We start from the raw sequence: 27,399 nt of genomic DNA, 5'->3' as shown, positions 1-27,399 counted from the left end.
GCAGGTAGGGCCCCACCTCCCGCGCTGTGAGAGGGGCTGGCGGAGGGAGGGAGGGGCTGGTGCGTGAGCGCGGGCGGGCGGGCGAGCGGCGGGCGGGCCGGGGCGAGCGGAGCGCGCGGCTGTGGCAGGCGGCCCCCCAGCGTTCCCCAGCGGCAAGAGCAGCAGCACCTGTGACAGCCGGGGGAGGGAGGAGCGGGAGGGGAGCGGCGGCTGGAGGTGTGAGTCAGTCTCCCGGGGACCCGGCCGCTGGAAGGAAGGAGAAATGCTTACTCTGTAGAGATGAGCCAGGTTTGCCGCCGCCGGTGGGCTTCGCTGTGGAAACGCGCGCGGATTCTGCCCCGGTAAGGAACGCGATGCCGTCCCCTCTTTCACCCCTGTCTCCACCTCCCCGGCTCCTGCTTCTCGCCCGCCCCGGCGCCCGCGGGACGAAGCAAAAGTTTCCTCGTCGCCTCTCCCGGATCGGGAGCGCTGCGCTGATCGGCATTAACCCTTTCGCTCCGCCGCGCAGCTGTCACACCCCCACCCCCGGCCTGAGTTTCGCTGTTCTTCCCCTCTCCCCCTTCAGCGCCGAGGGTCCGGCACTGTCGCACTGCTCGCCTCGACCGCGGTCAGGACGGGGCGCGGGGCTGGTCCCGCGGCGGCGGCGGTCGCAGGGGAGCTGTGTCTTGCCGCGACCCCCGCCTCAGCCTCTTCGGATGGCTCGGTTGTGTCTCCCGGGAGGGTCGGTCCCGGAGGGGTGCTGGGGGTCTCCCCCGAACACACAGTCGCTTAGCCCTTAATCTCTTTCTCGGAAGATCGTGCGCTTTCAGTCTTCGTGTTTCGCTTTTCCCGGAGGAGGGGTGTGAATTTCATAGTAGCTGCGTATCCAAAAAGGAAAAATGAAGGGATTTTACGCCGGATTGAGCGTCATTCTCAGCTACCGGCATAGGCACAGATTTTGGTTCCTCATGAACGTTATGGAAAGAGCGTGACCCTAATACCTGTTCGAGGATAGGTTTGATAACAGTGCTTCTGTCCTGAACAGACAGTGGGGCTGAAGGACTTGCTGGAATTGTCCTGCTAGGCTTATATCCACTGCTTTGAGATACTAATTCTAGGAGGTACCATCAAAATCAAAAGGGATAGATCAACTTTTTTAAAAAATATTTTATTTATTTCCCCTGCTTCTTTTCTGGTTTGACCCCCAAGAACACGTTTCAGTGCTTTGTGCAGGGCTGCTGCTGCTACAGTGATGCTGGCAGGATGTCGGCTTTCTCAGCCTTCCATGCCAAAGGATAAGGGGACGTCAGGAGGAGGCGGGGGGGCCAGGTTGTTTTGAAAGTTGTTTGTGTGTTGAAAGCCGGTGGGAAAGTTCAGGCTTCCCCATTTGGAAGAGGCAAGGCTGGGTTCCGCTCTTCCAACATGCGCTTTCCATTTTTAGCTTCATTCAGACGCAGACAGCAGTTCCTTTCCTCTTCCTCTCCTTGTTTGTGTGACACTTTTCTGAGGCAGCTTTTCCACAGGCGACTAAGTGGTCTTGCGGCCATGACCCCACATTTTCTTCAGCACGGAATATTCTTTTCTCTCTGAAGCATTAAGGAAAGGGTCTGAAAAAGGTAAAGTTGTTGTCACAGCCTAGGGATTTTCTCCTCTTTGTTTTTGTTCCCTCATTACTACCGAGGCTGGCATTTTAAAGTGCTGCTTCAGTCAGAGCAGCTTCGTTTACACTGCTTTTTGGCTATTACTCAACTGTACCAACTATCCTGCATACGCTTTTAAAGTGTCACAGACTACTGTATTAGTCACACTGTATCAACGGAAACCACAACACTGAAGGACAATGAGGATTAAAGGCTGTTTTCTTTTTTTCCAGGCTGCTACACAGTGTAGCTCGGACGCTGTGAGTTTCAAGAATCTGGTGAAAGGGAGAGAGTGGACAATGAAAATGGACATGGAGGATGCTGACATGACTCTGTGGACAGAGGCTGATTTTGAAGAGAAGTGCACATATATTGTAAATGATCATCCGCTGGATCCCAGTGCCGATGGAGGCACCCTAACTCAGGCAGAGGCTTCCTTGCCAAGGAACTTGACTTTCAAATATGCATCTAACTGCAAAGAGGTAAGCGGCAGTGCTCTGGGGAAGGTTGGAGTCAGACAAGCCAAATCACAGCGCTTTGGAAAGCGTGTGCTCACCCTGTCTTTGATTCTCTAGCATACACACACACACACACCCTACCAACAACAACAAATGCTGCCTGCTGGCTTTTAATATGGGACCCTAATAACTCTTTTAAGAAACTGTGTGCTGGTCATCTGTTGTGTAATATTTCCACTGAAAATTGCAGCCAACCTATCCCTGAAACTGCTTCTGTACCAATTCGCAAACAGTTAAATTTTCACACAATTTGAACAGCATCTGAATAAGCATATTTAAACTGTGGGGTAGTTCTTTGTGCCAATTTCTAGGCTGCTGTTTGCCAGGACCATTCATTGCCTCTGGCTCAGAGATTAAAGTGCCTCGGTTGTCCAATAAATAGCTTTAAAAAAGTAAAGGGAAAAAAAAAACAAAAACAAATTCCTGGAAATGTGTTTAATTATTTCTTTTTGTTTTCCCTTTGGTTATGAAATTGCTTTATTCTTTTCGTGAGCTTGTTGTATTCCCGACTTCCTAAATTCTTAAAAACTCTCTGGCATGTCAGTTAAGGAAGTAATGGTAGAACTGTAGCAAGCTTGACAGAAGGGCGGCCGTAGCTTAAATTAACTTTTGTTTATCTGGGACAGTATCTTCACTGGTAGCTAGCTGTGCGAGTCTGTCCTATCCTTGTCCCTGGAGTGGGTACATTCTTTGTTGTTGTTTCAGAAGGGCTGGAAAGAAATGAGCCCGGATGAGCAATTTGGTTTTGTGTTTACTCCTTCGTATAGAGTAGCTATTATAGCTAGGTGTGATGTTCGGTAGTGTAACAACCCAGGGGACAACCCTTCATTTCTCCCTGTGCTGAGACTTGTGGTATAGCAACTATTACCTGTGCTTCTGCTTTGGCTAAGCATACTGACCACAGAGCTGAAAAGAAGAGGTACACTCATCCATGCCTATCAAATATTTCCTTCCAGAGCAGGTATTTGTTTAATCCTGTGCACAGAAGTAGGGCCAGACCCCCAGCTGAAGGGTGTTTGACACCACAGAATTTAGCTTGGCAGTGCCTAATAGAGTGCCAAGTAGGTTTGGTAAGAGGTTAAAGCTAAATTCTCCTTAAAATCACTCTTCTCTTCCCATCTGCCCTGCCCTGCCCTGCCCTGCCAAATTTTGGCAGAGAAAGGTCATGCTCCAGCAAAAAAGTGTGAAACCTGGTTTTGTGTTATTGCATTGTTAGATAGGTCTTAGTTTGGCGTGAAGAGGGAAATAAAGCTATGACTGCCATGGAATACAGGCGGATTTCTTGGTTGAAGGATGAGCTTACAGTGTGACAGCTCGGGTCGGTCCTTGGCAGCCGGCTGATGACTGATTGGCTGCTGAGGCTGCTTGCTCTCTCTGCCCCTGTCGAGTCCGGCTGCTGCGGCTTGGAGACATCCAAAGAGCTTTCAAAATTTCCAACACTGTGTTTGGAAACACCGAGGTGTAATTTCCTTATTCTCTAGCTCAGGTCAGTGAATCAGGAGGATTGCTGCCATCTCTGTATAAGAGGTGGGGGAGAGAGAAGTTGTTGAAAGATTGCTGGTTCTTTCTTGTAAAATGTGACCCGTGCAGCTCCCTGCTAGTGGGAGTCTGAATATAGGACATCCTCCTTTTGTTCTCCAAAGCTCCCCCCGGTCTTTCATTTGTGCTGAATTGCACCTACCCTTAGGAGCAATAGGAGCTTTTAAACCCTGACTCTCTTTAAGGTAGCTCTGAAAGAAAGGGCCGATATGTGCTCTTTTGCCCACCTTCTGTGAAGGCTACACTCTGGTGAATGTATGGACAGGTCTCTCATTTGCTGCTAATCCGCAGGGTGAAGTAGCTGTAAATGGTATGATCTGCTTGTGTGCTAGCAACTTCTGACATGAAACACTGTATTTTTTTTCTGTTTGCCTTCTGAGTGTGATTTTTTTTTAGTTGGGGTCAGGACTGGGTACATGTATTGCTTTTGCAAGTTGCTGTTTGTGGATCAGTGAGGGAGCCTGATTCTGGTTTTGATCTCATGGAAAACCACTGGAGTCCTGACAGCTCGGTAGGGTGGGTTTTTATCACTTGCAAAAGGATGAGGTAAGACTTCGGGGGATGCATGCGTGCGTGTTTGCCAGTGGGTTTCAGATGTGAGCTGTCTTCATTGTTAACTTTGGGGAGAGCTGTGGCTTCATCTGGTTGAGTTTTAAATGCTGAGTCAGTTTATTGTCAAAAAAACATATATATCGCTTGTGAAATGCTGATACTGTCATGATTAGATCATGAAATCCTGGTGCTGTCACAATTAGTATTGTATCTCCGGCAGGAGCAGGAAAAGTACTGCATGCCTGCTTAGGAGGGAGGAAGTACGGCCACAGCTATTTGGGGAGTGCTGCTTTTCTGTATCTTCTCCTTGCATGCTTTATGGAGCTCCTCTTCAAAGGTTTATGCAATTTGCAAGGGAGCCCATGACACGTCATCATACTCTTGTTTATTCTTGGATCTTGATCAGGGACTTTTTTGAAGAACACATTTTTTGTTGTGAGTTCACAGAATGTGTCAGCATTTAAAAAAATTAATTACTACTGCTCATAACATTTTAGGCTGTTAGATTTACATAAAGTCATTTATTTATTTCTATGTGTGAATTATTTATCCTTTCCCCCAGCTTTGGCAATTGTCAAAAAATGATGAAATGTGGTGTCAGGCTTATGCTTAGAAGGCCATATGTGAATGATCTTTTCATGCAGACATTTAAAAACATTTTTTTCAATAATCTTCCCTTTGGTCTTGGTGTTTAAAGCCCAAACAGCCCTTCTTGATATAAAGTGACAGTTACTCTGCTGTCTTGAATATTACTAGTGTCTCATCCTGGTCCGTGAGCTTCGGCAGAGGAAAACATATCTTGGCAAAACACCCATTACTGTTGCATATATCTGATAAGGCCATTTATTAGAGACAGACCCTGAATCAGTGATTTTGGTGAAAGCAGTGATTTTGAGCTGTTACGAACTGTGCCTCAGTGACCTCAGACACTTGCTCTCCCCTATTGCTTTTATTTATTTTTTGTGCGGTCGCTGAGGAAGCCATCTGAAAGCATTCTGTTTTGTGGCATCACTTTTAGAAAACTGGTCACTGAACAAAGGGGTAAAAATTACATAACTGTAGAACTAATAGCTAAAAAAAACCTAAAATCAATGTTATTCCAGGACACACGATGGCCCGCCCTGTTTGCGTGTGGAGAATACTGTTGTTTTAATGAAGCCAATAAGAATTTGTTCGGTGTTTTGGTTTTCTAAAGCAGTTTAGTGGTCCCATTGCAAAATACCCGCCCCTTGCAGAATTAGCAGGAGTCGTTGTTTACTTCAGTGCCCTCTCCCCAAACAAAGATGCGGGAGCGTTGATTTTCCAAAGCTCCATCTCAGATCAAACTGGGACCGGAGCCCATCCGCCACATGCCCAGGGGCCGCGGGCAGGCCGGGATGTGCTGACCGGGCCTGGAGGGCCCCAGGCGTGCCCGGCCCCCGGCGCCGCATTAGGACCCTGGTCAGTTCCAGGGCCGCCGTCCCGGGCTGCCGCCGGGCCCGCGCTCCCCCCGCCGGGCCGCCCCGCCGGCGGCCGCTCTGTCCCCGCCGGCGCGCCCGAGCGCCGCTCGCAGCCGGCCCCGCGCGGGCAGCGGGCTCCGGCTGACGCCGGGCTGCACCTTCCTGCTGGAAATGCTCTTGCACTGAGAGGAGGGACGCGGCGGAGTGCCGGGAGCTTTGAAGGGAGAGGGGGTAAGCGCCTGTGGAGAGGAACTAGCGGGGGCAGCAGGGGCTGCCGTGCGGCGCGGTGCGGGCCGCGCAGGCAGCGCCCGGGCGGCGGCGGCAGCAGAAGGGCTCCGCTTCTGGGGAGCGCCCGCGCCGGGCTCCCGGCGGCTCCCGGGAAGGGCTCCGCGCCGGGCGGAGCGGCGCGCTGGAGGACACCTGGCGGACAGAGCTCCGAAGTGCCGCTCTGGCACAGCCCTCCGGCAGCCCGGGGGCGGCTCACCCCCGGCTCCGGACCCGGAGCTGCGCCGCTGTCCTACCGGCCAGCCCTCGGCAGCTCCCTGCTTCCTGGCCTTCTCTTAAGCCGCCCCCGCTAAGCTGCGGCGGGCAGGAGCCCCTTTTGGCTGCGGCAGGGGGGTTGCCGGCAGTCTGGAGCCAGGCTGCCCTGGCACTGCTGGCACCCTTCTGCTGGCAGGTGCCCCTCCTCGACCTCATCAGGTGAGCTTGTGAGGGAACAGTGGAGGCCGAGAATTGCTGACCAGAGAGCTACCGTCAGCTAAAAGTCGTCTGGACAGCTTTATAGCCTGGTTTAGCAAAGCTTCAGCGTTGGCACACACAGATGTGCAGAACTTCTTCTGCCAAATTCTGATGGGTACAGGGTGAGAAATCATCTTTGCTTCTCCCCTGGCATAGCTGAATACAAATGCTGTCTGTAAGGTGGATATCAAAAAGTATCTGCTGTGTCAGAGACTGTTTCAAGTTGACTAGTTCAAGGAGTGATTTCTAGAGATTCTGAGAATTTCATTAGTCGTTTTAATTAGGGCCAAGATATTTTTAAAACCATGAAAAATCTCAAGCTATCGTGCAGTAAAACTGGTAGGGTGTGCTTGTAGCTTGGTTGTGAACTTTTCTTGAGAGGGCAGATGGATGTAAATGAAGATATATAGGGAAAATGAGAAGAACATCTGCCTTTTTCGGCTCTCTATGAGACATGTATAAGCAAGACAAAAATAAAACTGAGCCACTGAGCTTGTTTCAGCATATGGTAGGTATAGGAAAATTTCTGGAAGTCCCTCTTCTCTCTCTTCAGTCCAGATGCACAGATCAATGAAGCATTTAACTACCTCTCCTGTTGATGTTTTAATTTTTTTTCTTTGTAGTGTGCTGAAAACACATGTTAAAATGCAAACGAGTGCAAACAGCCACCACGTACACCCACCAATCTGTTTCCAGGTGATTTCTTGAATTCATGGCTGTTATTTGTCCCCCTTGTTTTGACATTTAACATGAAATTATGCTAGGTATTCATTTTTTACTGGGAGTTTTAATCTTGACCAGTACACAGGCAAGGATTTATGTCTGCCTCTCACTTACACATTAAGGATCGTACAATGTAAGAAAATGTAGCATAAGAAGATCAAAAGGCTTAGCTAATTTGTGAAGCGCTGTCTACGTACAGTCCAGGGTTTTTACCACCCTTTGCTGAGAAGGACTGTTAAAAGAAATAGAAAAGCTCACTGAAGTGAGCTGTCTGTAGAGTCTGATGAGTGCTAATCTGCTTTGGTAAGGACATCAATTCCTTGTGGGGTACAGACAGCAGTAATCCCAGCTCTCAGTCTTCCTCAACTACTGCTGGTGTTCCTGTCTTGTTCTGAAATCCTGGCAAGCAAAAAGACAAGTGTCAAGATGTGTGAAGGGGATAAGTTTAATACATTTTGCCATGAGAGTATATAATATATTTGGTTATAATACCAAATTAATGGGCTTTTTACCTTCTTTTTTTTCCCACCATCTGAGCAGCAGGATCAATCTTGCAAAGTCTTGGGGTTTTTGGTTTACAAAATTGTTGGTTTTCTAACATTTTTTGGATACATTAAATTTAAGAAAATCGGTGAGAAGCAGAAAGACAAAACCAATAACTCAGCAGTGTTTTGCAAAGGGTTACTCCAAGGCACGTTCTTCTGAATAATGATGAATTGCTTCCTGATTTGTGGTCAGTGACTTTTTTTGGTATAATTACTGTCAAGAAGGAAGCTGAACAACCAGAGTACATTTCTTAGACCTAGCACAGTGGAGCATTTTCTACAAAACCCTTACACCTTTTTTGACCAAACCCACTTGATATATGTTACCGGAACTAATGATTCCTTTTTATACAAGAAGGTGACCTGTGAGTACATGTCCCAGAGCCACTTCATATTCTGTTTAGTATGCCAGTCTATGCTGGTAAGAGAACTGAAGGTTGTCTTTTTTTTTTTTTTTTTTTTTTTTTTGGTGTGTGTGTGTGTGTGTTCTCCTTTTAGCTACTTTAGGGCAGCTATAGACTGAAGAATGAAGGGGGGTGGAGGGTGGTTTCATTTTGATCTGGAGGAGCAGTCATTCCAGTTTCTAACTTATTAGAAAAGCAAGCTCTGTAGCAGTGAAGTGATTGATAGATATTGCATATTTTTGTTTTCTGGAACTAGACTTTTGGGGGTTGCCTTTGATAGGAAAAATAACTTGTGAAGATATTTGACAGTCTCTGTACATTTTGCTTACTGTTTCTTCTTGTAAATGTATTTCCAAAAAGCACATTTTTAAGGTGGTATTCATCATTAACTTCCATATGTCTTAGGAAAATGTTAGTACCTAACAAAGCTGGTTGTATTGTAACCAACACGATTGTTCATTTATTTATTTCTGTTCTGCTCACCTGTCACAAAAAAATTCTTGCACTGATTGCTTTACCGTGTTACATTTGGGGGACAGGGGAGAAGAGGGAGACTTCTCATTTTCTACTGGCAATGGACTGATCCTGTGCTGCTCTTCTTGTAGGTCACTGGAGTTATAAGCAAAGAGTACATCCCAAAAGGAACACGCTTTGGACCCCTGGTAGGAGAGATCTATACCAGTGATACGGTTCCCAAGAATGCAAACAGAAAATACTTTTGGCGGGTAAGCAGGAAAAAGCATCACCACGTTGTTGCAGTAAGCAGATCACTAAATGAGTACGGCTGAGAAGCTGGGTCACTTCCTGCTGCATGATGCAGGGAACAACTTCTGTATGTGGCCAGGCACAAACAAGGCCAGTGGGTGAATTAAGCCGAGTAAAAGCCTGGCTGTCTTGGACGTAGGGACTGTGTGGGTGGAGAGAGCAGTGGAGATGCATAGCCCTTCCTGGTTCTGTCTTCCAAAATGTATCGGTGCTTGATTCTGTACAGAAATAGTTGTGCTGCTTGCTGTAAGGGCAGGTTATTTTGCATTTCTTCATAGCGGGAAGTCATTCTGATTTATGCAAGTATCACGTCCTTGATTTTTCCCACTATGAAGAAGCTGTGAAAGTACTGCATAAGCTGTCACTCTGGAATTATGATACATTTTGTGACATTTTTTCCTGGGTCTTGTATAGAACTGCTGTAACACAGTAGTGGTAGTCTTCTGTGTATATCATTCAAGTAATAAATTTTTCTAGGTCTCCTCAGAATTGTTAAAAGAGCAGCTCATGGATCTTAGCAAAGGGAAAGGAGACAAACACCAGAGGTGGTGCCTAATTTGTATTCCATAGCATAAACTGGAAGGGAGCAGCAGCCAATATGTTTTGGCTTGGGCAGTCTGTGCTGGGGAATATGCTTCCAGTTTATCAGCTGACATAATCCTCATTTTCCTTACAGACACACTGTTAGAGAACATTTTTTCAGCCCCATCTCATTCCGTGGATTTGTTTTGCTGCCTTCTAGCCATGTAGGTTGTGTCTAAATCCGTGGATTTGGGACTGTGTCCAAGCCTCTACGCTCAGGTGCCTGCCTGCCTTAGTAATATCCCAACCTCATATCCAGGTGAAACCCAGGGCACGCACCAGCATTCCCCACACCCCTTTCTTCCTACCTAATTGAATCATTTTGGTTTTCTCAGATCGTCTTTGTACGACGTAATACAGCATTGCACAGGCAGTTATTTGCATGTGCGTTTTTACACAGCAGGCAACTGTTTTCACATTAATAAGGCCACAAAATGTTTCTTTTTGCTGAACTTTTAGGGAGCTTGTGTCCAGTATAGGAAGAGACCAGTATGCTGACCCTAGCCCCACCAGTTGTTCATAAGACAGAAGACACAGGGAAGAGGGGCTGCTAACCATCTTGCAGTACTTCATTCCTACATTGCAGTGAGAAAGATGACATCATTCTTACGATGTGATTTTAAGCCTTAATGCGGAGGGATCCTCAGAAATAATATCCTAGGAACCATCTAGGCATCATTAAATTCCCTGTTATAATCTCTTGATTCGTTCAAGACAGACTGCTGCACTGAAAATCAATTCCTTCCTAGGGGTCTGACACATTATTGCATATGCAAAGGAAATAATAACACGTGGGAGATAACTCCCCACATGTTATGAAAGGCATCCCGGGCTCGCTGGCAGGAGCGGGAACATCTGCCGGGCGCCCGGGGACGCTGCCTGCGCCCTGCCCGCGCCAGGGGAGCGGGGCCGCCCGGGCCCGCGTCATTTCTGGGAACCGCGCCGTGACTCAGCACATCTGGTCGCGCCTTCCCCAGAATAGGTGGGAGCCTGGTGGGTGCCTCTGCCGGAGAGTCGGAGCTGTGGCCCTGACGTGGGAGCGGTGGAGGGCTGGTTTGGGAAGTGGTGGCAGGCGTCAAGCGCCAGAGCCCCGCGTTCCTGGAAGTTTGCGAGCCGGGGTGAGCAGAGAAACCCGAAGGCTCCTCTTGATGCAGCACAACTCGCCCGGCTCCCTTCCATTTTCTCATAACAAACACACCGCAAAATCTCTCGCAAGCCGCTTTGATGAGGCCACATGTATTTCCCCCTTCTCAGTTTACAGGAAGTTACTCTTAAAGAAAGTGATTCTGGTGTTTACGGCCCGCGTTAAAGGGCCAGGCGGCCTCGCCTCTCTGCCCGCCGGGCTTCGGGGAGCATAGGAGGGTCCCGGCCGGCCGGAGGGCACTGCCCGGCCAGGGAGCTGCGAGAGTGGTGAGGGCACACGGGCAGCAACATCCTGTGGAGTGTTTTCCCCATGAGATAAGCTCTGTCTCCCCTTTGGAAAGGCATTTCCTGCTCAGCGCGGTGCATTGCTGGTGCAAGCTGCTCCCACTTCAAGGTCTGGTTTTTGCCTGGTCATTTCATCCAGCACGGAGCTAGTTCTCCGTGAGAGTAAGCAGTGAGTTTTTAACAAGCATGTTTCCTGGATTTCTCTTGACTTTTTAAAAATAATTCTCTTATTCTTACCATTTCAAGAAACAGTAGCTTCTGTCAATGATGGGAACTTCTTTCCCCCGAAACTGCTGAGCAGTTTTCAGATTCATGTTTTCTTGCCCCTTCGTGGGCAAGTCAGAACATGTCCCTTGGCAGGAAAAATGACTTTTCATGGGTTAACCCCTCTCCAGGTCTTCCTTCAGTTATGGCAGGTGAATTTCATCTTTGCCTCACCCAGCCTTCCTAAAAAAGGGTTACAGTTCAACTATGAGCAAGTGTTGTTTTAGGACTCTAGGGGGGTGGAGAATGTTTGCATAGTTTAAACCTTGGGTGGAGGTGGTAGGAAACTGCAAGTACAGAGGCCATAGAAAGAGGTGAGAAGGACTCTGACGTAGTGCAGCCAGCCAGTCTTATACACAGGTGACTCAAAGCATTAATGCAAGCATGCACTCAGACCTGCAGTCATCAGCATCACCCACTTGTTGATCAGAGAATCAGGAAAAGGACTCTAAGGTAGACCGTTCACACAGGGGAGAGTACTCTGCATTTCAGATTTTGGGTCTTGTTTTCCCAAGCTGAGACATAGGCTAAGATGAAATGGAAAAGGTGACTGTGAACTTGCCTTTGAATACCTTCTTAAATCAGAGGATGTCATAGTTGGAAAGGCAGGAACACAGCTTGACCTCTTACTTCAGTAATATATGCTCTTTAAAAAAAAAAAAAAAGGGGAGCTTATCATTTTTCCCCTCTGGACTCGGTGCATACGTGTTGCATATTGTGCCTATATATATATTTAAATACATTCATAAGCACTTCCTCTTTATTCCAGATCTACTCAAGTGGTGAACTTCACCACTTCATTGATGGATTTAATGAGGACAAGAGCAACTGGATGCGTTATGTAAACCCCGGCTACTCTGTTCAGGAGCAGAACTTGGCTGCTTGTCAGAATGGAATGAACATCTACTTCTATACCATCAAGCCCATCCCTGCCAACCAAGAGCTGCTTGTGTGGTATTGCCGAGACTTTGCAGAGAGGCTGCACTATCCCTCCTCCAGAGAGCTGACAATGATGAACCTCAGTAAGTGCATTACAGTATAAAAAAGGAATGCTAGTAATGTCTCTTCTGCCTATACGATCTAATAATAAGTTGTATAATTACACAGCTGCATCATCTGTTGTGTCACAGGAGGTAGCTTGGAGTGGAAAAGGGGAATTAAAAAACCCAACACAAGAGAATGTTAAAAAGGGGAATTAAAAACCCAACACAAGACTCTGTGCCTGTTCAAATGGAAAGAGGTTATAAAATCTAAGCAGTTGCTTGTTTACACTCTGAGTCTTATCTGGTGAAATTCTGGACAGACAACCTGACCTCTGTCTTCCTAACCATAGCTGTTGGTTCACTCTCAGACTTTCCAATTTCAGATCTCACAGTGTGTTGAGCAAAAGTCTGCTTTGGTAGCATATACTAAAGGCTGTGCTGTCCAGTCATGCTCCCAAAGGGCTGCCCTCACTGTACCAGGAAGTGGCAATGTGCCATGACTCTGTCTAGGTGTCTGACAAAATACATGTTTACTGCATAATGCACTTTGAGCCTTGCATCTACACATATTTATCTAATGGGACCAAACCTCCTGTGGTCTTCTCATCTGGTTACTTATGTTTTCAGGTCAGTGTACTTTGTCCCCATTTCTTGGCTTTATATTGCAGCTTTCATTTTCTGTTCAAAAATAATAGCACTCGTAGCAGAGGGAAGAGGTGTTTCCAGGAGTTTGTGTTCCTCTGTGATTTCTGATGATCTCCAGCCTTGGTGCTTTACTTCTCACTTAATCACTGCCTGATACCTCACCCAGAGCCCCTTCTAGAGAAGGAAAGATTCTTGCTGACTTCTCAGTGGACTCAGGCTGCTTCCCCTGCTGCTGCTCTAAGGTAGAGCAGAGTATTCTTTTGTCGTTCTGCCAGTGACTACACTGAAGCTTGAAGGACAAACTGCAAGCAGGATTTTTTTTTTTTTAATATAAAGAACTATTTATGGTTATTTGGCAACAAGGAATGGGTTAAAAAATATCATTGTTACTTGGGGGATCATTAGAATTGTCATCCCATATTACAAAAATGATATCACACATTCAGATTAATCAAAAGTACATCTATCCTCTGTGGGTGTCACCCTTTCACTATTTTTTTGTCTTTTCCTACAAATTAATAGAAGAAAACCTGTCGTCTCTTAATGACAGAGGGAAGAGAGGGAGGGAATGTCTTACGCAGCTATATTCTCTGTTCAAAAACGATCTCACTGATTCTGTCATCTTTGCACATATGTCATCTCACCACTCTCTGTGCAGTTTTATTTCCTGATATGATGAACTGCTGGCTTTTCAGTGAGACCTGCAGGTGAGATGAGACAACAGCATGTAGGGCTCTGGTGGATGAGGAGTTTGCTAAGATCTAGTCAGGCACATTTGGCCACTAGCTGGGAGGACACACAAACGCAGGATCAGTTTCCTGCATCTGCTGGCACCTTAGGCTTCCTTGCAGAAGTAGCAATGAATGTATTTGTAAAGTGTTTCTTACTCTGTCAAGTTACTCTTAGGTCAAAACTAGGGGTGTCTGGACATGGCAGAATAACTGATTTTAGTAAAAGCAGTAGGCTCAATACAAGGATTTAAAGAAATGGGAACTTGAGCCACAATTTTGTAGTTCAGCCTTAACATTTGCAGTATTTCCAGATGCTGAGGTTGAAACAGACATATTTCTTTTTAAGATAATTATATTTAAACCATTTAGAAATTTTATGTTAGCTCCTTCCACTTAAAGAAAATAGCAGTTCAGAAAATGAGAAAAAATTTTCACATATTTTTTACTTTTCCCTCATTCTTGTGACCAGCACATTCAGGCCTAAAGCCTGCAGCTGGGCCAAAAACCCTACAGGTACCATAAGGGCTGAGGTTTTCTAAAGTTAACCTTTTGAAAAGTGTGGAAGAAAAATCCAGAAGTCTCCCAAAGATCCTTATTTGCCAAAGTCCCTGCAGCAGTTGTGCAAGCAGGGGTGGTTTTTCCAGCATTAGTACTGGAACCAGATGAGTTTACCATGAATGCCAGTACTGTTTAGCTTTCTTCTGCTCCTTTCTCCCAGGCCACTAGTTAAATCTAAAATTAGAGAGCATTGTGCTGCCTCTCCAGCCTCTGTCTCTGTCACAAAGCCTGGCCAAGGTACCCTGGCACTGCATTTATCCATGAGTAAAGCACAGAGGGTTTGTCTCCAGTTCACTGGCACCCTGCACCTGCTACAGATAGGCTTTGGCCTATCAAAACAGTCTTGCTTGAGGGGATCCCCCACCTGCTAGGAAATCAGTAAAGTCCTCTCCAGCCAAATGGATTGTTAATAATTTGGTGTTCAAAGTGGTATGGCTTCCCTCAGAGGAGCAGGGGAGCATCACCACCTCTCCCAGCTCATGGCTGCTGGTTTTGGCACCCATTGAGGAGGAGGGAGGGAAAGTTGGGGTCCAGGTCCCAAGAGGCATGCTGAAGTCAGGGCCTCCTCCCCTGGGATACACACTGGTGTGGGCGGGAGGCTGCCAGTGGCTGTGATGTGTCGCACCCAGATCTCTCCCTTCACTGTGTCTTGGGCGTGCAGTGCTCACTGGTGCCCGTGGGAGGCTTTAGAAGAGTCGCACCTTGGCTGCCTGCCCAGCCCAGCACAGGAGAGGCCACCTGGGACACACACCTACAGAGACCTTCCAGTCTTGCCAACTTAAAATATAGGCAGCTGCTTTAAGTGCCTCAAGGGTTTGGGGATCAGCCTTAGAGTTCAGAACCTCAGTTCCTCTTTAAGCACCAGAGCAGGATGGGCCTCCAGGGAGAAATGTATCAGGGAATTTCTCTGGCTTTATTTCCTGTAATTAGTGGCCTCAAAAATGAGAGAACTACCACTTTAGAGCATAAATGTATTTACACACCCACATGTAACATCTACTTGCCTCTGTAACAGCAAACTTTCAAATTAAAGGTAACTTCCCTAGCATTAGTTCATTTGTGCCGCAGAAGGAAAGCATCCAGATGCAAGACAGCAATTAGGCATGTACTTAGTTGTGGGTTTAACCCTGTCCTCTGTGTTTTCCTGAATTGGGGCCTTTGACCCAGTCCTTCGACGCTGGAGCACACACCTACCTTCACAGCTGTGATTAGCTCTGAGTGGAGCTACATAACTTCAGATAGATGTTGAAGTGCCTGCAAGGAGTTGCACAACAGTGGCAGAGGCAAGACTCCACATTATCCCAATGCTGGAAACTCAGTGTCATTCCAAATTATCCCCTTCTCCTGCCTGCCCCTCCTGTTTTCTGTCAAGATTTGAGATGTCACCTTCAGATGGTGCCATTGTCCAGAAAATAGTTTTAAGTATGGTGACACAAGATTTCTGTATTCTGCTAAAAATAAATTATCAGTAATTCGTTAAATGTGCTTAACCTCATTCAAGCGCTCCTTCAGATTGTCTTTTAGTCTGTGATATTTTTTTTTAGCAAAGACTGAGGAAAATTGCTTTGGCAGTTCCACATAGTTTAGAATTTAATTCTTACCTCAACATGGGAGGATTATTTTGGGATGGAGGGGTGGAGAGGATAACAGTTAAAAAAAAGAACAGAAAAAACCCCAAAACCCTATACAACAAAAGCCCAACAAAATCCAAACCATTGCATTGACTCAGGACATGACTATTTGATAATAATGTTCATATATTGCAATCATATGATGCAACTTCCTGCTGCTCATGTCATGTTTGTCTCCTCAGTCAAGTACGGACAGGTGGCATCTTTTGGTCAAGCTTCAGAAAAAAATTGAAGTTGGGGGAAGACTATTTACAAAATATTTGACAATCTTTCTGTTTCATTAACAGGTTTAACAAGGCATTATTTAAAATGTTTCCGGTTCTGTGAAGATTAAGTTTTTAATGCTTTTTTCTTAAACGCGATTTATTCTTCTCTTCTTCCTGCTGGCCCTGATATGCTGGCCGTTAGCTCAGCCCTGTCGCTCGCTTTCCCTTTTGTTTATGGGCAGTTTCACTTTCTGGTTTTGAAGCTTTTCTGTTTGGGTTGATAGGAAACATCTGCACTTGTTTAAAAAAATGCCTCCTGGAATGTTCAAAAGGGCTCAGGAAAATGATTTTTAAATTATATGAGAGGTTGTCTTCACAAAATCAGAATTCAGGGGCTGAAGTTGTCTTAATATTGAGAATTATTTGAAGGTTTCCGGAAAGACCTTCTCTGAGCAAAAAGTTTTCAAAGGCATGTCACACTGCCATGGACACATTTAGAAAACAGATGATCAAATTATGTACTTCTAAATGTTGGTCTCTGTTCTCATTTTGAGTGGAAACAGTCTTTGTTTTGCCCGCTTCACAACTTCGAGGTTCTCTTTCTACTAGCAAAAGAAGTGCTTAATTTAGATCAAAAATGTGAATCGGCATAATTAAGCTCCACCACTCAAAGTGTTCAGTACCATCTCACTCCTGAAATTACTATTGAAATTACTGTCTGCCTACAACCGTTTTTCAAGTTTTTAGAAAAAAAACCAGATCATTGTTTTCATGAAATGTTTGTCAGTCTACTGCTCAGAGCACAAGAACCAAGAGCAAAGGCTATAGCTCTGCAGCAGTCTGTAGCTGGAACACCCACACTGGAGTGACTTCAGGCAGCCCCTTCACTCAAGTTTTATTAATACTTAAAAGTAACAGGAGTTTTGTCCCTCTTCCTCTTGCACGCACTCACTAATCTCAGCAAATATCTGTTTGCAGATAAAAAAAAAATCTGAGCAAATAATCTGTTGACCTCAGAAGTGGATCAGGCTCCTCAAGAGGCACGTCTGGGGTTTTTTTCTTTTTTCCCCCCCACCCTTCTTAGATCAGTAACTTAAAAATGCAGCTGCACTGTTCTTGTTTTGTCATGAATCTCTTTTCTGTGTGTCTCTCTGACCACAGAAACTAGACAGATCTTGGAATAGTATGTGCCTATATTTAGTATATGTATATATGTGTGTGTGTGTATATGGGGGCAGGGGGAGAAATGCATTTCAAGAGTGAGAGGGAGACATTCTGATTGGTAAAAACTTAGATCTAAGATCACAAGTTCAGAAAAAACATCCATTTATAAGAAATATCTCTCTTTAACTTTGAAGTATGGCTCCTTTAAGAGCAACAAGAAAGGCTGTAAACCTCTCAATCAGTTTCAGCCCTGGTTTAAATCCACCTTCAGTATAAAACTTAAGAACCTCTCCTTGGCCCCCGACATTACCTTCTCTTATTTTACACAGTGCTGACACACTTGTTTATGTTTTGATCTCTCTGGTGTTCCCAAGTGTCCCTTGTGCTCAGGTAATAGGGGAAAAGCCAAGAGGGGATTTATGGACCAAAGATAGCTTGCAAACTAAAGAGACCTGTCACAGTTAGACTTGAAAAATAAATTTTAAATACCACAACTTCTGTCTACGCATGGAAATTAGTAGGAGGGACAGCTTTACTGGGAAAATTCAGAAGGGAAGAAAAGAGCAATTATCTTTAGTCAGTCGAGAGAGCATGGGATTGTTGCACAAAGAAAGTCACGATCTCTGCGTGAGCTTCCTTTCTGTCACTCCTGGGCTTGCTCCTGCACATAAGGCGCGTACATCCCCACCCTCGTGTTTAACCTTGTGACAATCAGAGTTGTTTCTCCAGCTGAAGTGGCCCCAGTTTCTCTATCACTTTTCCAGCACCACCAGCATTTCTCCTTCCTCTTCCCCTCCCCCGGGTTTTTTTCTTTAAAAGAGAAAAGTGTCAATTTGAACTTCCTGCTTGACAGACCCCACTGAGAAACTGATATGGGCCTGATAATGTGGTATTTATTTATTTTTCCTGCTGCAAGGCTTCACAAGTCCTCCTTCCCACCCCCCTGTCCAGTTTTCAATACTGCCTGGTCTTGATACTTCCCGATGCTGATAGTGTCACCAGGAATGTTTGCTCTGAGACACTGCTGTGGTGAAAGGCAGCTGATAAGAAGATACAGATAATATTATCCACAGTGCCATTGTGGAGCTTCTTGGACCTAGGAGGACCTCTGTGCTATGCCCAAAAATCTGGTTGACACTTAGAAAATGAGTTACCAGTCCAGGATTACAGACAAAATGACCAAAGAAAGTAGATGTTTTTTAAAGCCAGACAACACAATATGTTATTACTTTATTTTTGATACAGCTCTGGATTAAATTTTAGATACTGAGAGAACTAATTGGGAAGCTATCTGTGCACTTATCTGTGCACATGCTTGCTGTACAACACTCTTAAGTTTTATCATAAATATTTTAATTGAATTTAACTGTGTTCAGTTGCATTTCATTGCAGCTTGAAAACACACAAACTACCAACAAATCTCAAACTAAATTTGCTTGCTACTAGTCTAATGCCATTTCAAAAAGGATGCTACTGTAAAGTGGGTTGGTGTAAGTAGGAGCATGCTTTGAAAACAGCTGTTTTCTTGGATACGTTTAATAAATGGCTGTTTCTTTGCCTTATAGGGTAATGTTGCCAAATGATAGATTCCATCAGGGTAGTGCATAGTGAAGCAAAGAATCCATGTTGAAAGCTGCGTGGTCATTGCCTGTTCTTACGTTCCTCACTGGGTTCAGATGATCCTCCAAAAATCAGAAATAACTGTTTCTCACCTCAGATAGTGAAGTAAGAACAGTCAGTCATGGAAGCAGAAATGTTTCTAAAGGACTGCAATGTTTTTGAGTCACGTACCTACTGGTGTTGGCTTGTACCTCCTGATGGAAAGCCTGGCACTAACTAACTAAGATTATAAAACCTTCTTGTAGTTTTTCCCCCTGTAATAAAATATCTTACAAGTAATCAAGATTATGTAACAAAGATAAAGGCAGATTTGTTTTTCTACTGAATTCATCTTTCAGTGTGCTGTTAAGATTGTATTATGTCCAGATAGCAAGGTCTTTGAATACAAATAAATAGAATATGTGCTGAACTGAGATGAACGCATGCTAGCTTCTATTTCCTTCTAAATACATATTTCTTTTTCCTTTTTTTTTTTTTAAAGCACATTTCAACTTCAGCTGGAGCCAACCAGTCTTGCTTTCTTTTACTTTGCTTCAGCATTTTTTTTATAAAGTACAGCTGTAAGCAGAGGAGTTCTGCATAGACTGAATGCCACAGAAATCTGCAGTAAATAGTCTGCTTTGTTGTAGATGTTCCTAAGCAGTATATTTAATGAGTAATGATCTGTTTACTGATGGAGAATACCTTCTCTTTGAAGAAGGCTTTCATCCTAGCCAGCCATGGTTTTTTTGGTACTGTAAGTAATTGAACTGGCTGGTGAAGTGACTGCTGTGGTTTGGCAAAACCCGATTTGTCATGCCTTGTTATTTTACTGAGGAACATTTCTGGGAGCTTGTGTTCTGTGAAGTCCTTCAGTTAAACCTGTATTGTGAACAAATGCTCGTTACCACATTTATTAGAAATACTGCTTAAAGAGACATTCAACAGCAAAGCCAGGCAAATTTAAGGGGAAAGAAAGGTGAAATCAGTTTGCAGAGTGGAGACTGGCACTCTGCAAATGCATCATCATCAGATCTCTATGTACTGGCCTGTATCCCCTAAATTAACAATGCTTTATATTAACACTTAATACCAGCAGGCATTTCTTCACACAAAAATTAGTTTTCTGGCAAGTTGAATGATTGCTCATCTCTGAGAGAAGCCCTTCCTTCCCACTAAACTCGTAGGAGTTAGAATTTGTTCTGAAAAGAGATAATACCAGTGACATATCTAAATAATCATTACTTTGTCTTTGTATTTCAGCACAAACCCACGTTAATCCAAAGCAGCACAGCGCTGATAAAGATGAGCTTTATCAGAAAAGCATCCCAAAGAAGGAGCACAGTGTGAAAGAAATCCTGAAAATGGAATCCAATCCTCCAAAAGGAAAAGACTTCTTTCAGACCAACATTTCACCAGTTACTCCAGAAAAAGACTTGGATGATTTACATAAGAACTATAGCCCAGAGAGGTGTTTCTTCCCTCGAGTTGTCTACCCAATCCGACCTCACATTCCAGAAGACTATCTGAAAGCTTCCTTAGCATATGGTATGGACAGACCCAGCTACATTACTCACTCGCCCATCCAGGCATCTACTACACCGAGTCCATCCGGGAGGAGCAGCCCAGACCAAAGTTTAAAAAGTTCAAGCCCCCACAGTAGTCCAGGGGTCACGGTTTCGCCTCTGGCACCTACTTCCCAAGAGCACAGAGAGCCATACCCTTACTTGAATGGATCATATGGCTCAGAAGGATTGGGGTCTTATCCTGGATATGCACCCCCTGGCCACCTCTCACCTGCCTTTCTACCGTCCTACAATCCCCATTACCACAAATTCCTGTTACCTCCATTCAATATGAGCTGTAATAACCTGAGCGCTTTGAACAATATCAATGGCATCAACAATTTCAATCTCTTCCCAAGGATGTATCCTCTTTATGGAAACCTGCTCAGTGGAGGTAGCCTTTCCCACCACATGCTGAACCCCACCACGCTCCCCAGCTCATTGCCCAGTGAAGGAGGCCGTCGATTGCTGCAGCCTGATCATCCAAGAGACTTCCTCATACCAGCACCCAACAGTGCCTTCTCTATCACGGGCGCTGCTGCCAGCATGAAGGACAAGCCATGCAGCCCTACCAGTGGGTCCCCCACCGCTGGTACAGCAGCCAGTTCGGAACACATAATGCAACCTAAACCTACCTCAGTGGTGTTGGCTGCCACCGGTGGTGAAGAAGCCATGAATCTCATTAAAAGTAAGAGGAATGTGACCGGTTACAAAACCCTCCCATACCCGCTGAAAAAGCAGAATGGGAAGATCAAGTACGAATGCAATGTTTGCTCCAAGACCTTTGGCCAGCTCTCCAATCTGAAGGTAGGCAGTGGAGAATAAGACAGGAGCCTTCTTTGAAGGCTTGGATTTTTCCCTGTAGGTTTTCGAGGAAAAGCAGGGTCAGACCTCTCTTGCTTGTTAGGCTGTTTATTCGTCTGGGCTTAGTACAGCATCCCCCAGCAAGAAAGCGTGGTTGTGTGTTTTAATACTGATGCCACCTAATTAACTAGATAACATTGTATTTTGGCAATGGGACTCTTCTGCTGACTTTAGGAAACATCTGAAAGCACTTTTGTTGTAGTACTGGAAACTGCAAATTGTTAATTGCTTTGTCTCTCCCTAGGTGCACCTCCGAGTACACAGCGGAGAGAGACCATTTAAATGCCAGACTTGCAATAAGGGCTTCACACAGCTGGCTCACCTCCAGAAGCACTATCTGGTACACACGGGAGAAAAACCCCACGAGTGTCAGGTATGTAACACACAGAGAGAGAGATGATTCCTTCTGAGGCCAAAGGGACGGCAGGGCTTTGCACACCCCGTACAGTGTGCAGGGAGGGCTGAGGGACAAACCCTTGGCTGCTCAGGGCCAGAATCCACACCACAGCTGGGCCCAGCCCTTGTGCAGCAGCATCTGTGAGACAGCACGATTGCCTGCAGCCTGCTAGAGCAACATCTGCCTGATACAGTTTTGCCATCAGCCCCACTCAAAATGACATTCAGCAATATTTAAATAAAAAAGGTGGGGATTTTTTTCCCTTTGTGAGAAAGTGTGAAGATATAGAAAGCTGCTGCTTCGTCCTGCCGTCTCCTCCTAGGTGTCTGTGATTTAAACCATAAAATCGCCTCCCACTCACTCGCTGTTTCTCTGCCACCCCCCACATTAGGTTTGTCACAAGCGGTTCAGCAGCACCAGCAATCTCAAAACCCACCTGCGGCTCCACTCTGGAGAGAAGCCTTACCAGTGCAAGCTCTGCCCGGCCAAATTCACCCAGTTTGTGCACCTGAAGCTGCACAAGCGTCTCCACACCCGGGAACGCCCCCATAAATGCATCCACTGCCACAAGAGCTACATTCACCTCTGCAGCCTCCAGGTCCACCTGAAGGGCAACTGCCCCGTTGCCCCTGCCTCTGGCCTCTCCATGGAGGACCTGAACCGAATCAATGAGGAGATCGAGAAGTTCGATATCAGTGACAATGCTGACAAGTTGGAAGAAGTGGAGGACAATATCGACTTAACGTCGATCGTGGAGAAGGATATACTGACCATGCTCAGGAGGGAAATGGAAGGAGCTAATCTGAAAGTCTCTCTACAGAGGAACCTGGGAAATGGGCTTATCTCCTCAGGATGCAACCTTTACGAGTCGTCAGATATGTCAGTTATGAAGTTGCCTCACGGTCACCCACTACCTCTGTTACCTGTAAAGGTCAAGCAAGAAACAATTGAACCGATGGACCCTTAAGACTTTTTGGCAAAGTGATTTTTTTTTATTTATGACTTGGCAAGTCAGGGTGCCTGTAGCAGTTGCTTGTACATAGTTTCAATGCTGCAAAGCAATCTTGGCTTACAGTAGTTTCCCTACGCTCTCCAGCTGAAAGAAGGAACTCCAAAGTTACTGTTTTCTCAGGGCATAAAAAGGGGCAAAGGACTGTGCATTGCCTCGCCAGTTACTAAGAGACAATCATCTATCCATAATTATTTTTTCAATGATAGTACTTCATAATTTATTATGCAATTAATCATTCTAAAAGCAATAATTAGGAAAATGTTTACAATGACTGGAAAAATTCATTGTAATTTTTACTTTAAATGTTTTTATTTTTTGTTTTATGGCCATTCCTTGTAGATATTTTTTTTCTGCACATCTGTTTTAAGAACCTAAGATTAGGGTTTCAGTAAATGTATTTTATGTACCAATGTCTTTTAAACAAATGTGGTTTTTCATATTGCCAAAGTTGGACATGTGACATACAGAATCCTAGATCTGTTGGTTTGAAAAAAAATTCTGTGTACTTTCATGAGCAAATCACCCCACTGGGAATTGAAAAGCAAAAAAAAAAACCAAACCAACAACCCAGAGTAGCAGCAAGCAGGGAAGAAACAACTTCTCCTGCCTCTCTGAGGAGAGGAGAAAGATTTTTCTACCTGCAGCTCTCCCTGGAACAGATGTGGCACAGCAAACACTGACCTGCCATGGACAATACCACAGGTTTTTAGAAAACAGCTCTAGCCCCACATATTGTCATGTAACTTTAAGACCAAAGGAACACATGAGCTTAAAGTGGCTCTTCCAAAATGGAATCTCACATTCTTTTGTTTCCAAAAGCAGTTTAAAAGCAAAGACACAAATATTATTAATATTCTGCCTAAAAGGGGGTTTGGGCAGATTTCTTTCTTCTGATTTTTGTTTTATTTTGGGTTTTTTGGCCAGAGCCTTCCAGGGATAAAAAAAAAAGATGGTCAGATTCCCTGAGAAAGAAGGGGTTCAGTTTTACTTGTATTTTTCTCTCCCACTTTGCCTGGGTAGAAGTGGGGAACAAAGTCCTTTCCTGGCACATAAATTTTTTTTCTTCCTTCCTGTACGACTCAGATTTTTCTCAGTATTTGTGTTTGTACATTTTGTGGTTAATTTAATTAAAGAAGAAAAGGGCATTGCAAAGTTGTTGAACAACAATTACCTCAGTGCTTGTGTCCAGTGGTGCAGACAATGCTGTTTTACCTAAATGCTTTGCTACTTTAGAGAAGAAACCAAAATGTGCACAGGGAAAGATAGAATGCACGTCCTTTTATCTTTTTGTTTTGCTAAGCCCAAAGATGATATGGTGATGTTTGAGGTGTAGCAAAGAATACATGTATATTTATAGATATATTTATACCACTATACGATATATGTATATGTATATATATTTATACCACTTAAGTTGTGAGCCAAACCATGTAATAAAACCTATTTTTCATCTAAGTGTGAAAATCAAATGTTATCCCAGTTTTGCAAATAACCAGTGACCTCAAAACCAGAAGGTTGTACCAAGGCATTTATCACTTGCAAATACACACGCACAGCTGAAGGTGAAGCCGGGACTTGCAAACACGTGAGTGACATCATCATGCATCCACGTGTGGCGTCTCAGTGAATTTGGTGGGAATGACCCTGTTTGCAGGCCAGGGTTCCTTCAGTCCCCTGCTCTCCTGGCAGTCTGCACTGGGAGGGAAGGAGGCTGGTGGTCAGTCAACAGACAGCCAGAAAATGTAACTGAAAGAACTTGAAAAGAAGCCAAATATGACCCGTGCGTGATGTGGTCACAAATCACAGTAAGGGCAGGATGGAAGTCAAGGGGGGACAAGGCCCTTGTCTCATTGTGCCCTGCCACTAACGAGTTGCACAGTCAACTCACATCAATACAAGTAGCATTATTACACACCTCCCTCCATGTGTATCCCTTTTTGTCTGGTTATGTTCTTAAAAAATTTTTAAAAGTCCACCTCAACAATTCAGGATTCGGTGGTCTTTTTTTTTCAGCAAACTTCATTTTAATGCCTTCTGTTAAAAAAACAAACAATCCTGAAATACAGGTCTCTCAACACAGCTTTTGAAGGGCTCCAGTTCATAACATTTCCACTCCTGCAAATTGTGAGGCTGACATCTTTTAAATGTAGCAATAGTTCATAAATATAGTACTTAATTGTAGGATAAACCAAAGTATCACTACTCTGTCACTGGACACACACTTTTCCTATTATTGCCTGTAGTGCTTTCTTGTATTTGATACAAAATTTACAAGAATTTATATGCATCAGCTTTAAGAATTGTTACTTCTCTTTACTGTTTCCCCCTTCCCTTAGACGTTTTACATGTGAATGTAGCAACAATCAACAGTGTTTTTGGGGGTTTTTTTGTCTCTCTTAAGAAAGACTCTGACCAAAGTTAACAGGCTTTTTACTTTGCTAGAACAACAAACTATCATATGTTTACGTATTGGTTTACATCATTATTTATGTGCAAATTGTCAAATGTAAATTAAATATAAGTGTTCATTGCTTTACTGATGCTTCCCTTGTCTTCAATCTCTCTGCACCAACTGGGTGCGCGGCCTGGTTGTGGCCCCAGTGCTGCTTCACTGAGGGCAGTGGTGTCTTCAGCAATGCTGACTCCTGCCTTTATGGGTTCTGATTTTCCCTCATTGAAAGCTGCAAACAGCAATGCCAGAGCTGAATACCCTGGCTTCATTTTGTACAGAGGTTTCCTCAGTTTCAGCCAGTACCTTTTTGAAAAAAAAAAAAAAAAAAAAAAAAAAAGCCAAGAATTTTCAGTGTTTCAATGGAAATACTTGAATGCTATCTGTCTCAGAGATACATGTGACCAGGGTTCTCATTTACATTTTTCCAAATGATTGTCATTTCTGGCCTGAAACCATAACCACCAGGACCACAATGACACACTCAAAATGTCAGTGTGAGACCACTTAGTCCTGTCTCAGCATGGTGGGAACTGCATTCAAAACAAACGTGGATCTGTTGTTAAGTGCTCACAAAGGAGATGTGAACACTGCACTAAATCCAGGGGAAGGTCAAGTGTCCACCCCTCCCTCCCCACCTCAGCCCAAGAGTAACAGCAGGCCAGGATGCCCCAGAAAGCTAATTCAACATTTGCTACTTCCATCATTTACCGTGAGATCTAAACCAGAGAGGCCATGTGCTGCTCTGCCCTACCTGAATGTTAAAGAAATAACGTTCCTGCGCATATTGAGACACTCAGCGCCGTATGATGTTTTAAAAGTATTTCACTGTCCTCTTAAAAAAATTCATTTAAACATCTGTCTCAAGAATTTGAAATACTGCCAACACCGAACTGTGGAGTTAAGAAAACCAGAGCACTGTTGTCATAAACGTGCCAAATGCAGCATGTTATATTCCCATATTCGACAGAGCTATTGCTGTAATAATTTTTTGTAAAAAACATAGGATAACCATTACCGCCATAAATCATACTTCATTACTTGGCAGAGCGTTACGTTGTGCTGGAGAGTTATGTCCTGGGGACACTTGTAAGCTTTAGAAGATGTTTAATAAAACACATTACATAAAAAGACAATGCACGTTATAGATCACAGCCTCGCGAGGCCAGCGCGGCAGCTGCTGCCTCGGTTTCTGGCAACCCCCAAGCCGGATGGGAGCCGCTGATGGCGTGTGCTCCGAGCAGCAGTACAGCGGGATTCAGCCATGGCAACACCACCACCACCAGGTCGGATAACCACAACAGCGTTAACTAGGGGCAGGGGGGAAAAGCTGATCGATTTGGGAGCTGCCACAAAACGCAGCCCTGTGACAGCGCGTGCCCCGGCACAGAGCCGCTGGCTGCCTGTGGGCGGGCAGGCCTGATGCCCATCTTGCTGCCGTCAGTGTGAAAATGTTGAGGGGCCAAACGTGTTGGGCAATGTGGCCTTGCCAGCTGAGCTGCTTTGCCACAGGACAGGGTGAATTACAGCTGAGATAGACTCAAGCACAGATGTAGGGAGGATCCTGCCATTCTGGCTGGTTTATAAAGCCCAGTGCCTCTCAGCTGGGTACTAGGGAGACACCGCTAATTCCCAATGTGGCCAATTATGGCCTTGAGGTCGAAAATGAAAAATGTGACTCATTGAGGGGGTATGAGCCCTTTGGGTTCAAATCAGTGTCTGCCAGTGCACGGCTGCGTCTCAACACGTGCTGGGACCGCGTGGGATGCGGCCCAAAACCTTTGCTGTCATTCAGAGGTGTTACATTAGAGTGAGGGAAATAGTTGTGGCTGTAATTAAAGGCAGCCAGGAAACACTTGGCTAATTACTGCATGAGCTGGAGCTGAGTGGATGCGGTGCAGCTGAGGAATGTGCCCATCATGGGGCAGGTATCTGCAAAACACAGGCTGTCATGGTGGCTAAAGAAAAACTCACTGACAGCATCAAAGCAGCCGCCCTGGCACTGAGAGGGAGGTTTCCCTCCTCTGCCCGGGGTTGGGGTAGGCTAGCAGGGAAAAAGCAGCTGCCTGGCCTGGGATGTGGGGGGCACAGGTTGACATTTTGGCAACTTCAGCACAGTCTTGCCTGAACAGCAGAAAAACAAGACTTTTTGTCAAAGATATGGCACTTCCCAAAACCGTAAGTGTTTAATTTTTCATGAGATGATAAAACAGATCCATCCTGCAACCAGCATGGCTGCTGCCCTTCCCATTCTCATGGGAAGCACATGGAAGAGCTGGCAAGGAGCACATTTGCATCCCAGTCGAGGCCACCTTTGTACTAACTGCCATCAATGATAGAGTTTCCAACATGCTGCATGATTCTGCTTTCACTCATTTTTAAGAGATTGGGGAACATTTCCCAGCAATCCACTGTGGCAGCCAAATGGGAAAGGGGCCACTAAGCCTCACCAAGTCCCTGCTGCCTGAGCGCTGCCATC

General features: G+C 45.0%; 1 protein-coding gene across 5 annotated transcripts in view; it reads left to right on the top strand.

Moving 5' to 3' along the window:
• The window catches only part of PRDM1 (PR/SET domain 1), a 31,000-nt gene extending 8,297 nt beyond the window's left edge, over positions 1–22,703 (top strand). For 2 of the 5 annotated variants that reach the window (XM_069011054.1, XM_069011053.1), the window contains exons 2-7: positions 1,853–2,101; positions 8,683–8,802; positions 11,886–12,138; positions 19,897–21,005; positions 21,307–21,435; positions 21,851–22,703. In XM_069011054.1, the coding sequence (XP_068867155.1) occupies positions 1,919–2,101; positions 8,683–8,802; positions 11,886–12,138; positions 19,897–21,005; positions 21,307–21,435; positions 21,851–22,426 (2,370 nt within the window). In that variant the 5' untranslated portion in view covers positions 1,853–1,918 and the 3' untranslated portion in view covers positions 22,427–22,703. Of the gene's footprint in view, positions 1–216; positions 342–1,578; positions 1,596–1,819; positions 2,102–8,682; positions 8,803–11,885; positions 12,139–19,896; positions 21,006–21,306; positions 21,436–21,850 lie in introns of those variants that run through there. The other 3 variants (XM_069011056.1, XM_069011055.1, XM_069011052.1) reach the window with 3 other exon arrangements.
• Positions 22,704–27,399: the final 4,696 nt, after the last annotated feature.

The sequence above is a fragment of the Aphelocoma coerulescens genome, chromosome 3, assembly GCF_041296385.1.
Source record: "Aphelocoma coerulescens isolate FSJ_1873_10779 chromosome 3, UR_Acoe_1.0, whole genome shotgun sequence".
NCBI classification, from domain to species: Eukaryota; Metazoa; Chordata; class Aves; order Passeriformes; family Corvidae; genus Aphelocoma; species Aphelocoma coerulescens.
This window is presented reverse-complemented; position numbering and strand designations above follow the sequence as displayed.